We start from the raw sequence: 15107 nt of genomic DNA, 5'->3' as shown, positions 1-15107 counted from the left end.
ACCGCAACCCTGACCATCTCCCTATATATCAATTTTTACGGTCAACTATACATACATATATATTATACAAACTAGTTGAGGTACAAAATATTCTCTCTTAAAATTGTTGATTTTGTCCTTTTGACAGGACACTGACTATATAATCATACTTTCCGTAGGTGATATACTATATATCACTTAAGTTATTACTTAATATTACTTTACACATCTGTGAACATCTATGTGCAGCACTGTGCTAGGCTTGGAAATACAGTCTATTGTCAAAAAGAAAGATTGAAAGATTTCATTTTTCTAAACTAAGAAAATATATATATATATATATTTAATTAGGTAATACAATGAAATTAATTATAATCACTAGAAGAGACTAGAGTTTTGTGCAATTGCATCTTTTGTTTTCTTGGTCTGAACCAAATTTTGACAGAAAATTGAGTCATGAAAAAGATATTCAAATAACATTATTTAGCATATTCTATAAACACCACAATCTAACACTCCAACAACATAAAAGTGGCAGTAACAAAAATGGTGTTTTCTATAAGTTTTTAATTAAGTATCACAAAAGAAAAGTTGTATTTACTTTTATATTGACAGCACAAGAATGAATCACAATAATAATTGAATAATAAGAACTGGTGTTTTATATTTTTTAGAAGGTTAACTCAGGGTTAAACAATGTGTATAAAAATTAATAACTTTGATAAAATTATTTAAACCACAAAAAAAACATAATAACATATTTTAATCAAAGTAAACAGAAATATAAAATGTCTATGAAGAAATTCTCACTGCACCTAACTACCAGTGGTGCAGTCTAGTGGTGCTGCAACGCATAAATTACAATAATTTACCATTAATGAATGAACATAACAAATATTAGAAGATAAATAATATAAAAAAAACTCTTAATAATAACAGGGATCCAACAGCTTTTTTTAATTAAACTATGACAAGTGCTGCTTTTACATATTTTAAATTTATATTAGGCAATTGATAATGCAAAACACATCCCATCAAAGAGAGAAGAACAAAAGATGTACAATATACTGTTTTTTTAAAATAATTTTAATGCCTTTGTTGTTTTTTTTTTATAATTTAATTTTTTTGTATAATTTAATGCCTGCATTGTATTAACAGTTTCAAATAATGCTCGATTAAACTTTCTTAACCTCTTGATTAAACTTTCCCGTTTTAAGCAAACATTTCAAAAGTTATATAGGACCGTCGCTCCCAGGGGATCTTAGTGAGGCGGGTCTGACCAGAAAGGATTGCCTCATATTGGAACATTTTAACAATTAAAGCATTCCATAATTTTTTTTTAATCCTACATTCAGAATTACTACCAATTATTATGGGCGTTGATGACCTCAGGGTTTATTTTGTTTGACCTCTTCTTGTTTTGTTTTTTATTATTTTTTTTCTATTTTCAGTAACACAATTTTAAATTTTGTTTTATTCATATTTATATTTACAGATTATTAAAGTTACAAATAAATAATTTTAATCGCAAATCACACTGTTAAACCAATTTTCTTTAACAAAACTCCTCCAGAGAAACTAACTCCAATCTAAGATACCATCTTTGGAATATATCTGACACAAACTAAATATAAATATTTTTTATTTAAGTTGTATAACTAGTAAATCAAAACCGTGGTTTCTGAAAATAATATAATCTCAAAATCATACTTTAATACTGTGAGCAACATCATATTGAATTAAAATACGGCAATTATTAGTAACTATATTGAAATAAATAATCTATAGAAGTAATTGAATATTTAACTAAATAAGTGTCATAGCTAATCAATGGTTTTTAGATCTGAAGATACGGCAGTTCTTGTTTAAGGTATAGTCTAAAGAGTGACTGATTTTGGAACCTTCTATCCAGGACTTGAGAAGTCTGAACTAATTCATTGTCTTTATCCTCAAAGCTAGATGTGACAAAACCTAAAAGACTCTTGTCCTAATGTAAGAGGATATATTTTTAACTCATACTTGTAGTAAATAATTTTATATATTGCCACTGAATATATATATTTAGAAAGGATTCGATGTGTCTAAATAATATGATAATGTGATGTTCAGTAAGGTAGTTGAAAGATATCCTATAACATCTTGGTGCCCTCTCCAAGAAGCAGCGTAGTTCAATGCTGTGAAGCCCCATTTATCTTCCTTTTCTATATCAGCTCGGTGATGTCGAAGAAGTTTCACTATTTCAAAGTGACCTCTGCTAGCACTGCGGTGCAGAGCTGTCCTTTCTTTTATATCAGGCCTTAAACCCCCGACTCCGTAAAATAAAATCTTTGCTACAACATCAGTGTGGCCTTCCCTGGATGCTATGAACAATGGAGTTTCTTGATCACTATTAACTACACTGAGAAGCCAAAGATTTTTGTTAAGAAACATAGATACTATTTCCAAATTACCATGCAATGCAGCGTAATGTATGGGGTAGTTAAGCAATTTATCTTGAGTTACTTCATATTGTTTATCTTTACCATGTGATAGTAATATTTCTACACATCCTGAGGAGTTGTCCCTTGACGCAATGTGTAAAGGTATCATATAGTTGAAATTAACTATATTAATAGCATAATTATGATCTAAAAGCATTTTAACAATGTCCTTTTCACTTTGTCCAGAATTAATATGCCTTTCACAGGCTAGATGAAGGGGCGTACTGCCATCTTTGTTTCTATTATCGACAAAAGGATGAGAACCAATGAGTAATTTGACCACATTTGAGTGTCTTTCTCGAGCCGCAAAATGCATTGGCGTCATGGCATCAATATCTGCTGCTTCTGTGTTTGCTCCTTCCCATAATAAGAGTTCAGCTATTTCCTGATGACCCTCAAGAGAAGCAAAATGTAGAGGAGTTCTGAGGTCATTAGTCTTGGCTTCTTTGTTGACACCTAGATTTAGTAGTAACTTCCCGATTTCTTGTGAACCGCTCAAAGCCGCGTAGTGAAGTGCAGTGTAACCATCTTTATCGATATATTCTAAGGCAGCTGGAGGTTGCGGAAGTAATAATTGAGCTATTGAAAGCAAACCAAGTTTGCTAGTGATGTGTAAGGAAGTCGTGCCATTGATATTGGCAGAATATTTATTGGCCCCAGAATCTAAAAGCAACTTTACCACTTTGATATGCCCCTCCTCACAGGAGTAATGGAGCGGTGTGTATCCTCGTTCATCTCTAACATCCAATGAGGCCCCATGTGATATCAACAGCCTTGCTATTTCTGTGAGACCATAGTAGGAAGCAATGTGGAGTGCTGTCACCTTCTTTCTCATTGTTACATTATTCTGAGAGAAATTAAACTTTACGTCAGAGTCTGCATCCATAAATGTCATTAAATTCATTTTCGCAACTTTGGTGGTACTTGCTTGCAGAATTAATTCAACCATATTTATATTTTTTGATATTACAGCTGAAGAAAGAGGAAGATTACCATGTATATCTTTCTTTTCTATATTTGCTCCGTGTTTGATGAGTAGTTCCACTCCTTCTAGAAACTCCATTCCGATGGCATAGTTGAGTATAACAGTAGGATAAGATTCAAATTTTTCAGCCCTATTCAACAACATGATTATGATTTTCATCATTTTTTTTTTAACTGCATTGAACAGAATTTTAGATCCTAAGAAACTCTTATCCTCTACTTTTGCTCCATGTTCTAAAAGTAATGGTATTAATTCTTCAGGTAATATTGAAAAAGCAACATCTAGAGGTGTTTTCCCTTCCTCACTCATCACATTGGGGTCGGCGTTCTTAGATAAAAGAAATTTAGTCAACATAGTACTATTTCTTTCTATTGCTAAGTGTAAAGCTGTAATATTGTTACATCCTCTTCTATTAATGTCATCCCCGTTATCTAACAAGATCTTTATTACATTAATATTTAAATCTATTACAGCACGTTGGAGAGGAGCATAACAAATGTGATCTTGGATTCCTAAACTTGCATTCTGGGATAGCAAATAACCAACAACAGCAATATAACCCCTATCAACAGCTTCATGCAACACTGTTTGGCCATAGAGGTTTTGTAAACTTACATTAGCTCCGCGTTCCATCAGTACCTTCATCATAGTAATTATTCCATTTTCTGTGGCTGGTGTTCCTCCAGAAAACTTAGTTTTCAGTGTATTTTCTAAGATATCCAGTAAATGTCTTGATTCATCCAAATAACTAATATATTTTCCAATTGCTAAATGGAGTGGTGTGTTTCCTCCTGCACCCTTCATATTAACATGTGTCCCATGGTCTAGAAGTCGGATAACTATTTTTGTGTAATTATATATCATTGCATGATGTATTGGTGCATTGTAATCAGTGTCTCTCATATCTACGCTTGCATTCCTAGATAATAATAACTTCACAATACTTTCATAACCCAATTTAGCAGCGGAATGTAGAGGTGTGAGTCCCATTTGAACACTTCCATTGACGTCAGCACCATGATCTAGAAGTGTTTTGACTACATCCTTTTTTCCAGCGGTGACGGCAAGATATATTGGAGTGCTATTAAATCTGCTACGTACATCTATGCTTGCATTCCTAGACAGTAGCAAATCAACAATATCTTTGTAGCCTTTCTCAGCAGCAATGTGTAGTGGTGTATACCCAACGGAATTAATACTATGGATATTAGCTCCATGTTCTATAAGTTTCTTAACAATATCTATATTCCCAATAACTGTTGCAATATATAATGCTGTAGAATTATTAACATCTTTTGTATCCACACTTGCATTTCTCTCCATCAGAAAATTAACAATAGTTTCATAGCCATTCTTTGCAGCAACATATAGTGGTGTCACACCGGTAACTCCCTCATTACTGATTCTAGCACCATGGTCTACAAGTTTCTTAACAATATTTAGATTCCCATTAGCCGCTGCAAGAAGTATTGGAGTGTCATTACTGTTATCCTTTATGTCTATACTTGCGTTCCTCTGCAACAGTAAATTGACAATATCATCATAGCCTTTCATAGCTGCATTGTGCAGAGCCGTTCTACCATAAAATCCCTTGCTATTGATAATGGCACCATGATCTAGAAGTGCCCTAACAACATCCAATTCATGAAAAAATGTTGCAATATATAGAGGATCATTTTTACTATTATCTTTTATATTCACACTTGCATTATTCTTCAACAATAAATCAACAATATTTTCATAGCCCTTCTGAACAGCTATGATTAGTGGTGTAGAGCCACTATCAATCTTACTATTGATATCAGCACCATGATCGATAAGTTCTTTAACAACATTTATTTTCCCATTGAATGTTGCAATATGTAATGCAGTGAAATTATTCTTATTTCTGTCATCTACACTCGCATTGCGCTCCAGGAGTAAATTAACAATAGTTTCATAGCCTTTCATTGCTGCAACATGTAGCGGTGTCCAACCGGAAACTCCCTTGCTGTTGATAATTGCACCATGATCTATAAGTCCTCTAACAACGTTCTCCTTCCTATATGATATTGCTAGAATTATTGGAGGGTCATTACTGTTATCCTTTATGTCTATACTTGCGTTCCTCTGCAACAGTAAATTAACAATATCTTCATAGCCATTCATAGCTGCGTAATGTAGAGGAGTTCTACCATGAAATCCCCTGCTATTAATAATACTACCATGATCTAGAAGTATCCTTACAAAATTCAATTTACCAGATGATGCTGCATAATGTATTGGAGTATTATTACTGTTATCCTTGATATCCATACTAGCATTCCTTTGTAAGAGTAAATTTACAATATCTTCATAGCCATTTTTAGCTGCATAATGTAGAGGCGTTCTTCCATGAAATCCCTTACTATTGATAATGGCACCATGATCTAGAAGTACACTGACAACATTCAATTTACCAGATGATACTGCATAATGTATCGGAGTGTTATTATTATTATCCTTCATATTCACAATTGCATGTTTATCCAACAGTAGTTCAACAATATTTTCATTGCCCTTCATGGCAGCATTATGCAGCAGTGTCCTATTGAAATTCCCCTTACTATTTACACTAGCACCATGATCTAGAAGTGCCTTAACGATATTCAGATTTCCATGATTTAGTGCAATGTGTACGGGAGCGTCATCATTAACATCTCTAATATCCACACTCGCATTCCTCTCCAACAATAAATCAACAATATTTTCATAGTCCTTATGAACAGCAAGGTGCAGTGGAGTGGAGCCATCATTATTCTTAATATTGATATTAGCACTATGATCGATAAGTTCCTTAGTAATATTCAATTTGCCAGATGATGCTGCAATATGTATAGGAGCATTATTGTTATTATCCATTATATCCACACTTGCATTCTTCTCCAACAGTAATTCAACAATATTTTCGAAGCCTTTTGCAATAGCAAAGTGCAATGGAGTGAAGCCACCAGGAATCTTACTATTGATATTAGCACCATGATCTAAAAGTGCTCTAACAACATTCAATTTACCAAATGATATTGCGAAATGAAGCGGAGTGTTACCACTATTATCTCTTATGTTCACACTTGCATTCTTCTCCAACAGTAAATCAAGAATATTTTCATAGCCATCCTGAGTTGCAAGATGCAGTAGAGTGTATCCACCAGGAATTATGCCATTTATATTAGCACCATGATTTATAAGTGCCTTAACAATATTTAACTTCCCATTCATTGCTGCTAATTGTATTGCAGTGTAATTATTCTTATCTGTTACTTCCATACTCACATTTTTTTCTAATAGTGAGTTAACAATAGTTTCATATCCTTTACTAGCAGCAATATGAAGAGGGGTGGATCCATCTTTTCCTTTCCTGTTTATTCCATGTCCTAGAAGTCCAGTTTCTATAGCCTGATGTAGATGAGTATTAATATCTGGTCCAGAGTTTCTTGTTAGCCAATTACCAAGTGCTTCTCCTATACCAATCTCTTCTTTGATATTTTTGTCAAATTCTGCATCTTCTTGGATATCTTGATTTCTAGATGAATGTTCTTCATCACCCTCTCTCACCTCCTGAAATCATAAATAATCAAATTAATATCAATCGATGCTCTTAAAATTATTTTCAGCAATAGCTATACATTGCTAGATTTGAGAATGCATATAGATTAAATGAACATAATTGAAAGTTTGATATCAATTATTTTATTTAGTTAGAATTAAACAGTTATGCAAACAGTATTATATTTTATTTCAGTAACAAAAATTTAACCAATCTATGCAACAAGGAAAAAATCAATATTTTTGTTTTTATTATGTTTTATAAGGTATATTGATTTTTTTTTTTTAAATTTTACAACAAAACCCAAGGTTGTATCTATATCTAATCGTTACATAAAGGAATGATGAGCCATCTAATGCTTAAATAATTATTTGAGAATTAAAACATTTGAGAAAATTTAAAAAAAAAAATCGCAAATTCTAAAATATTGATTGGTCCCTTATTATAAACACGGTTCAATTGTAATTACTGTTTTATCCAACTTTAAGTTCGGTACAACTGTCTTGTACATACAATGCAGTGTTAAAACAATTTTTTTTCTGAAAATTCAATTGCCTATTGTAATATTTAAGATTTATCAAAATAAATATAAGGAATTTAACTATCTTTATTATTCTCAGATCTGAAATATAGCTTTGATGATGACAAGGTTTAAATAAATAAATAAAATATTAACTAGATATGAGAATTTTATTTAAAGTTATTAAACATTATTTACACTTCTGAGGGAGGGTTTCCAGACAATCAGAACACAAAGACACTTGAATAAACTAATGGCCAATTTTACAAATCTACTTAAACACTATGTTGAGCAAACTAACCAATCTTCCTTGATGACTGATGATTCTTGATGTCTTCTTTCTAGAGATGCTCTAAAGTACTTGAAACGAGTTTGTTTTAGTATCCATAACTACTGTATGATGAAATTGATTAGTTTGCTATCCATGATAAAGTTGATCAGTTTGCTCTTTGTTGGAAATACAAGGAAAAACTATACTAAACTATTTATTACAATACTGTCTAATAAAATAAAAAAGCAATATTACAATATATATATATATATATATATATACAAATCATTTAGTCTTCCTACATAGGAATATGCATAATTGTCCATCTTTAAGTCATGAATTCTTCAGTCCATGAACCTTGAATGTTGGCTTAAAATTCCCAATTATTTTAATGTTACAAATCAAATTAAATCATCTGAAACCACATGCACATTCAGAATAAAAGAGGCACACAGCAAAAAATTTTATTGCCAGAAGTTTAAATGGTAGTACCTACAACATCTTAAAGCTCAGCCACCTGTCAAATGTTAAAGAAAAACACTGGCATGGTTAGGACATGATCAAGGGGTCACTTATTTCAACCAAATTATTTTGGATAATTGTACACTCAAAATATTTGAAACTACTTTACCATTATAAAGACATAAAGGGTAAAAGATGTTACATGAGCTGAGGAGGAATTCAGATAAAGTGAGAAATTAATTTTTTTAATGCCTGTAGCAGTGTGGAATTCTGATAAAATTAATATAGATATATATATTTAAATCAAGTTCAAGAATTTATGTTTTAACTAATTTAGTTTAATTTAAATGTATTTAAGTGTATATCATGCATGTATGGATATAAGTGTATAACTAGATGATAGGAAAATCACTTTTGATAATTTATTGTGAATAATTTCTTTATTTATATATATTATATAATTTTCTTGCAACTTTTCAAAGATGCTTTGGTTCAGGTTTTCTGAAAGATCATTTTTAAAGATATAAAGGCATTTTAATATTGAGAACTAAAAAGAAATTGTTGTATCTTATTATCCTACAATCTCAAAGTATTTTTAGTTGTTTTTGTATCTCTTGGACAGAGACGAGATGTTTCTAAAATGATGTGCTAATTTTTATTTTTAAGTATTAAAGTATGGTTGATTTTTTTTTAGTTGCAAGGTGTCACAGCTTAAGTGACCGAATTACTATTTTTGATATTATATTTTTTTGCTATGATGCATTTATTTTAATATTTCACATTTTCAATTAAATGAATTAAATTTCGATTGCAATATTTCATACTTTCCTTCTATTCTTGGTCTTTTACTGTGAAATAATATATGTGCGAAATACACTACAATTTTTAAATATCATCAATTATAATTGAATGTTACTGTTTAGAATATGTTTAATAATATACATTGGTGTCTATTTCTATATTTTAAGTTTATTTAAATATTGAAAGAGTTGTTTGTCTTCTAATTATTCACTTTATCAACAGACTATAAATTAATTTTAGAATCATTGGAACATTTAAGACCTCTTTAATTATGAAACATATTTTATAAGGGTTCAAAATCCTATCTTCAATTTTCGATATTTCTCGGTTGTTATAAACATTAATTGTTAATTCTTAAACGATGTGTAAATATCTTTAATTTTTTAATTGATATTATTGAACCTATTATTAGCGTTGGTTAAATAGATATTTGATAGGTATGTACTTACAGTACAGAGAGAAAGCTGTTGGAGAAATATCAGAAGATAGATCAGGTGCAACATAGCAAGATGTGCTGAATGAACTGCTGGAGAATTTATACATCACTGGTTAGCACAGGTTGCGCTAAGTCAAGGACAGTAGGTTCGTCATCGCTTCTAATTTAAAATCTCTCTTTGATGTAGAAGGAAGGAGTCGGACTGAACATCGTCTTGAACCACAACTCTTATTCAGGTTCAAAAACGTTTTATTTGAAAAAAAGTAGCGTTTTATTTGCGGGAATTATTGAAGTATTCAGAATTTTGTTTGTAAACATTGGATTTTATTTCCTGAATTTCTAATATTCCTGTAAAAAAAAAATAAATGTAAGATCATTGAATGATAAGGGGATATATCATTAAATACATATACACAAAATAAGAACAACTTTATTCTATGTTTAGAAATAGACACAACAAAGATTTAATTTATACTAAACTATTAATAATTTTAAATTTAATAAAAAGTTCATATCATTTTTTTTATATTAAAAAATATTTAGCCTAGTTTCTTTTCGATTCCAGGAAATTATCGATACGTAAAGAAAGACATATCATTTCTACAATGAAAAATTAATTCCTTATAATATAAAAATTAACTTAATGACATTGAAAACTTAAATCTAATTTTAGCAATTTAAAAAACTAAAAAGTCATATTTTTTTCTATATCCGTTCTCATCTTTTTGTTCTTTAAAGTTCGTTTCATTCGTTCTTCTTTTGTTTCTGCTATATTTCCACTTCGACTTGAAACTGGTTTAATGAATTTAAATGTCCACCACGACCAAGATCACTATTGTTTATTCTAAATAAATAATATCATTTACATTTTTTAAGATGTTTAAGTTAAAATTTAAAACTTTTAACTAATTTTTCAAAATGGCCTTGTAATGGAAAATACTAACACAAAAATTAGATAGGTCTTTGCTGTCCAACATTTAGCTGAAGATTTCTTAAATTTTTAATAGTCAGTCTCTTTTGTTGTTGACTATCAATTTAACAATTCAAAGTCATTTTTAACTTTTAAAAAAAAATTAAGTAAAGTTATAAATGGAAAGAGTTTTAATACTCTATCCAATCCTTCAATCAAATCAAGTTTTTCCTGACTACCAGTTTGGATTTAGAACACCCCATTCTACCATACAACAGTGTCATCGAGTGGTTGATGTCATATCTTCCACATTGGAGCGCGGTATGTACTGCACGGGAGTCTTCCTCGATGTTGAACAAGCTTTTGTTCGAGTTGGCATCCAGGTCTGCTCTATAAACTTTGTCAATTTCCTCAACACATATCTTTTTAATCCGCTCCTACCTCTCTGATAGAACCTTCAAAGTAAATCATAGCCTAGCATAACATAACATCTATTAAAGAATGGTGTCAAAATTGGAGAATAAAAATGAATACTAACAAATCCCACCAGATCACCTTTACTCTCCGTCGTAAACCTCTACCCTCTTGTCCTACAGTATCCTTTCTAAATACTCCACTAACGCCTGTTGAACAAATTCGATACTCAGGACTCCATCTTGACAAGAGACTTACTAGGAATCCACATACAAGACTGAAACGACAAAAATCTGCTCGTAGATTTCGATTGCTATAACACCTACTTTTTATCCATTTTTTACTAATTTACTAAATATGAAAAACTTCATTATTTTTATAATAAATAAATAATATAACATTTAAAATGTAGCTTCCCAACCGAATTATAACCTACATAACCAAAATGGAACCCTCTAATAATGTACAGATTTCTAAAACCGGGAAATATAAAATATTTTTTATTTTGCGACTAAATAATTTATTTCTATTATTATTAAGATTAACTACAGATTAACAGTCCCATATAGTTTTATTTGTATATATTGTGAAAGAAACTTCAAAACGAGAACAATTTTGTGGCAATGTGTTATAAAATGAATACTGAAATTATTTAATTGAAACGAATATGTTGCTGGAGGCATAGAAGGTAACTTCTCTCCATTGTGCATCAATAAGAAATTTGATCTGAGACTATCTCAAGTAACCAACCTCAATAATAGTTCAAATATTTCTGACAAATAAATTAAATTTTTAATTTAGGTCTATGATATTATTTTCCTATCAATTTACATCTTTCTAAAAAACTATAATTACTATAAACCATATCAATTTCTGCAGGGGAATGTTTTTTATAGCTGTTACTTATATATTTTGGATAGCACTATCAATATAACACCAATTAAACAAAATTTATGATCCCTAAAAGATACATATTCCTAAAGCTAAGGACTATAAATTGATTAATATATTGTAGTTACAGGTTTTTTCTTCTCATATGGTATTTTAAAAAGATTTGATATGTCTACATAAGATAATAATGTTATGTTCAGCAAGGAAGTCGAAAGATATTCTATAACCTTTTGGTGCCCTCTCCAGAAGCAGCGTAGTCCAATGCAGTGAAGCCCCATTTATCTTCCACCTCCGTGTTAATTCGGAACTCTCGAATAAGTTTCATTATTTCTAAGTGACCTCTGCTAGCACTGCGGTGTAGAGTTGTCCTTCCATTTATATCAGGCCTTAAACCGATGATCCCTTCCTGTAAAAGCAATGCTACATCAGTGTGCCCTTCCCTCGACGCTAAAAACAAAGGAGTTTCATATTGAATATTACATACACTGCTACCTCCAGGAAACTGCTGAAGAAACAAAGACACTATTATTGAATTTCCATTTAATGCAGCGTAATGAATAGGGCGATTTAGAAATTTATCTCCGAACAGATTGTTTGTAAACGAAAGGAGAATTGTTACACACCCTATGGAATTATCTCTAGATCCGATATGCAGAGGTGACATTAATAGATGATTAGATGTATATTTTGAAAATACTGAAACAATATCTTCTTCATTTTGTGTATTATACCTTTCGCAAGTCAGGTGTAGAGGGGTATCGGCATTTTTGTTTTTGTTCACTGCTGTAAAATGATCAAGCAATAATCTGACCATATCTAAACGTCTTTCTCTAGCTGCAAAATGTAATGGGGTCATTCCGTCTATATCTGCAGTATGCTTGTTTGCTCCAGCCTTCAACAAGATGTCCACCATATCAGTGTGTCCTTCGAGGGAAGAATAATGTAGAGGAGTTTTAAGGTCATTAGTTCTTTCTGCGAATCGCTTACAGCTGTATAGTGAAGTGCAGTGTTTCCATTAATATTATCAATATACTCCAAGCCTGCTGGAGGTTGGGGAAGCAGTAATTGGGCAATTGACAACAAGCCAAGTCTCCAGGCGATTTGTAACGGAGTAGTGCCGTTGATATCGGCAGAATATTACCCCAGAATCTAAAAGCAACTCCACAACTTCGGCATGCCCCTCTTCACAGGAGTAGTGGAGCGGTATGTATCCCCGTTCATCTCTGACTTCCAATGATGATCCATGGGATATCAACAGCCTGGCTATTTCCGGGAGTCCGTGGTAAGAAGCAATGTGGAGTGCTGTTAAATTATAGATGTTTGTTATATTATTCATTGAATCGATGAACTTGACTTCAGAATCAGCATCTATAAACCTCGAGAAATTCGCTCTTGAAACTTTTCTCTTGCTTGCTTGGACTAACTACTTGAATTTTGTTTTAACGGCTGAAGAAAGAGGAAGATTACCATGGATATCTTTCATTTCTATATTTGCCCCGTGTTTGATGAGTAGTTTCACTCCTTTTAGAAACCTCATTCCTATGGCATAGTTAAGAATAACAGTTGGGTAAGATTACAGATATTCGGTTCTACTTAATAAAATCTTTATGAGTTTCATATTTTTATTTGAAATCGCATTGAACAGAATTTTCGATCCTAGGAAACTTTTATCCTCAACTTTTGCACCATACTCTAAAAGTAATTTTATTAATTATTGAGATGATTTGGAATTCGCTAAATCTAGAGGTGTTTTCCCTTCCTCACTCATCACATTGGGTCCTCACTCATATTGTTACATCCTCTTCTATTGATGTCATCCCCGTTATCTAACAAGATCTTTATTACATTAATATTTAAATCTATTACAGCACGTTGGAGAGGGGCATAACAAATGTGATCTTGGATTCCTAAGCTGACATTATGAGATAGCAAATAACCAGCAGAAGCGTAACCATTGGCAGCCGAAATATGTAGAGCCGTTTGGCCTAGGTAGTTTTGGGAGTTCACGTCAGCCCCACTTTTTATCAGTTTCTTAATGATTTTAAGGTTCCTATTACTGACCGCTAGAATGAGTGGTGTGTCCCCATTTTATCCTTTCATATCAACGTTTCCCCGTGATCCAGAACTCCGGTAACCATTTTAAGGTTTGCAATTGTTGTAGCGGAATGTTTAGCTGCATTATAATCGTCGTTTCTTGTTTCTAAACTTGCATTTCCCTCTAAAAAGAAATCAAACATAGTTTCATGGTTCATCAGAGCAGTCATATTGATCGGCGTCAATCCATTCAGTCCCTTATCGTTAATCATAGAACCATGATCTAGAAGTGCCCTAACAATATTCACATTCCCACCATTCACAGCATTATGAATTGCTGAGTTATTGTACAACTCCCTTATTTCCACACTAGAGTTCCTCTTCAACAGTAAATAAACAATACTTTCATCGCCATGAATTGCTGCAAAATGCAGTGGCGTGCATCCGTAAATTCCTTTACTATCAATAAAAGCGCCATTGACAAGAAGTGTGTTAACAATGTTCAAGTTAACAGTGTGTACACTAAGACAACTCAAATATGCCTAATCTAAGCATTCCGAACAATAAAAGAAATGGCTGAAAGGTTTATGAAAATTAATTTTCTTTTTTAATGACCTCGAACAGGAAGGTGGAGTGGAAAAGGGAAAAAAAAATATATGAAAAATGCGTCCCTTTCCTTATGGAAAAATTCCGCGTGACCTTCGGAGAGAGAGAGTTCACTGTGAGAGGCCTCTGGTTTGGATCTCCTGGAACAATACCTGATCGAACAAGGAAGGAGCTTCTTAGAAGGCCTAGGTATTAGCATTGGGGATATTGCGATCTTGGCGGAAAATATTATTTTGGACTCCCTGGGGATCATACACTATCACCTGCATGGGAATTAGCTCGGAGAATATTCTTTGTTTTATTTATTTATTTTAATATTTTGACCTCTCTATTTGTGTGTTTTAGCGTATATATTCATTAAATTATTTTATTTTATTAATATTTTTTTTTAAACTTATTTATCAATTTAAGTGTCTCCTGTAACCGGTTTTTTTATTATATTTTCCTTTTAATCTATGTGTTAGTCTTATTCTCGTAAAATGTATCTATTTTTTTGTTCTTGGTAAACTGATCTACTGCTGTGACTATGAATGATGGTATGATCTCACATTACCGTCTAATATTGAATTTGTCATCGGGTCACTGAAGAGGATCTAGGAGGGTGAATTCTGGAGAGAGAATTTGTTGATCGGATGAATTGAAAAATTGTGAAAGGGTGAAATTGGAGGAGCAGAAATGAGGAAGAAAAATGGAAATGAATTGAAACATTTGTATTTGTTGTACAGACCGAAATGGATTGTAAAAGGAAACTGT

The 15107-nt window shown here is 32.0% G+C and overlaps 1 protein-coding gene and 1 pseudogene across 1 annotated transcript; both read right to left on the bottom strand.

Moving 5' to 3' along the window:
• Nucleotides 1–706: 706 nt before the first annotated feature.
• On the bottom strand, nucleotides 707–13482 carry LOC106691243 (ankyrin-1-like; annotated as a pseudogene).
• Nucleotides 724–9603, bottom strand: LOC106691245 (serine/threonine-protein phosphatase 6 regulatory ankyrin repeat subunit A). The gene is made up of 2 exons (XM_014436960.2): nucleotides 9513–9603; nucleotides 724–7020 (listed from the first exon to the last, which is right to left on the bottom strand). Exons 1-2 carry the CDS (start codon nucleotides 9564–9566, stop codon nucleotides 2041–2043), a joined length of 5034 nt encoding a protein of 1677 aa, XP_014292446.1. The 5' UTR covers nucleotides 9567–9603; the 3' UTR covers nucleotides 724–2040.
• Nucleotides 13483–15107: the final 1625 nt, after the last annotated feature.

Source organism: Halyomorpha halys, unplaced genomic scaffold, assembly GCF_000696795.3.
Source record: "Halyomorpha halys isolate HHAL.00 unplaced genomic scaffold, Hhal_1.1 Scaffold2191.1, whole genome shotgun sequence".
Classification (NCBI taxonomy): Eukaryota; Metazoa; Arthropoda; class Insecta; order Hemiptera; family Pentatomidae; genus Halyomorpha; species Halyomorpha halys.
This window is presented reverse-complemented; position numbering and strand designations above follow the sequence as displayed.